Raw genomic sequence first — 1,178 nt, 5'->3', positions numbered from 1 at the left:
AAAAAAAAAAAAAAAAAAAATTGTGGCTTCCCCGGGGGAAGTGGAATGGGAAACCTGTTGGGAATAAAGGTTTTTCTTAGAAAAAAAAAAAAAGGCCGGCGCAGCCATTTTGACTTCCTGACCTTGGGCTTCGGCTGGCGGCTGTCTGCGGTGCACCCCGCACCGTCACGTCCGTCCTGACACCGCTGCTGCTGCGGGGCCTGACAGGCTCGGCCCGGCGGCTTCCGGTGCCGCACGCCCGGGTCCATTCGCTGCCGCCGGAGCAGAAGCTTGGGGTCCTGGAATTGGCCATCGGGCTTACCTCCTGCATGGTGACCTTCCTCCTGCCTGCAGGCTGGATCCTGTTACACCTGGAGAGCTACAAGAAGCGGGGGTGAAGGGGGCCGTTCTGGCCCTCACACGGCGACCTGACCAGCCCCACCAGCCCATCCTGGTCACGTTCCTGCATTCCTGGCCGGCCTCCCCTGGATCATGTCGTTCAATTCCAGTCACCTCTTATGCAATCATGGCCTCTCGATGTGTCCACGGTGACCTCCTGGGACCACAAATACTGACCCTGCTTGGTGGGGTCCCCGTTGTAACAATAAAATCTATTTAAACCTTAAAAAAAAAAAAGAAAAAAAAGAAAAGGAAAAAAAGTAGCTGGGATTACAGGTGCCTACAACCACACCTGGCTAATTTTTGTATTTGCAGTACACATGGGGTGTCTCCATGTTAGCCAGGCTGGTCTTGAATGCCTGACCTCAGATGATCCGCAGACCTTGGCCTCCCAAAGTGCTGGGTTTACAGGTGTAAGCCACTGTGCCCAGCCTAACAAGTGACTCCTGGGTTCAAGTGATTCTCCTGCCTCAGCCTCCTGAGTAACTGGGATTGCAGGCATGTGCCACCACGCCCGGCTAATATTTTTTTGTATTTTTAGTAGAGATGAGGGTTCCCCTTGTTGGTCAGGCTGGTCTTGAACACCTGACCCCAGGTGATCTACCTGCCTTAGCCTCCCAAAGTGCTGGGATTACAGGCATGAGCCCCCACGACAGGAAGCTTTCTTTGTTTTTTTTTTTTTTTAATTTTGGGAAAACACATATAAAATTTGCCATCTTAACTTTTTTTGAGACAGAGCCTTGCTACATTGCTCAGGCTGGAGTACAGTGGCGCACTCAGGATTTACTGCAGCCTCCACC

At 52.0% G+C, this 1,178-nt stretch overlaps 1 protein-coding gene across 1 annotated transcript; it reads left to right on the top strand.

The window, feature by feature from the left end:
• Window positions 1-116: 116 nt before the first annotated feature.
• LOC108298758 (cytochrome c oxidase subunit 8A, mitochondrial-like) lies at window positions 117-615 on the top strand (the record flags this gene model as incomplete). The annotated part of the gene is made up of 1 exon (XM_017521345.2): window positions 117-615. A coding segment is annotated over one exon (261 nt), but the record flags the coding sequence as incomplete, so codon positions are not given.
• Window positions 616-1,178: the final 563 nt, after the last annotated feature.

Source organism: Cebus imitator, unplaced genomic scaffold (genome assembly GCF_001604975.1).
Source record: "Cebus imitator isolate Cc_AM_T3 unplaced genomic scaffold, Cebus_imitator-1.0 Scaffold1072, whole genome shotgun sequence".
Lineage (NCBI taxonomy): Eukaryota > Metazoa > Chordata > Mammalia > Primates > Cebidae > Cebus > Cebus imitator.
The sequence above is the reverse complement of the archived record's forward strand: the minus strand, read 5'-3'. Positions and strand labels throughout refer to the sequence as shown.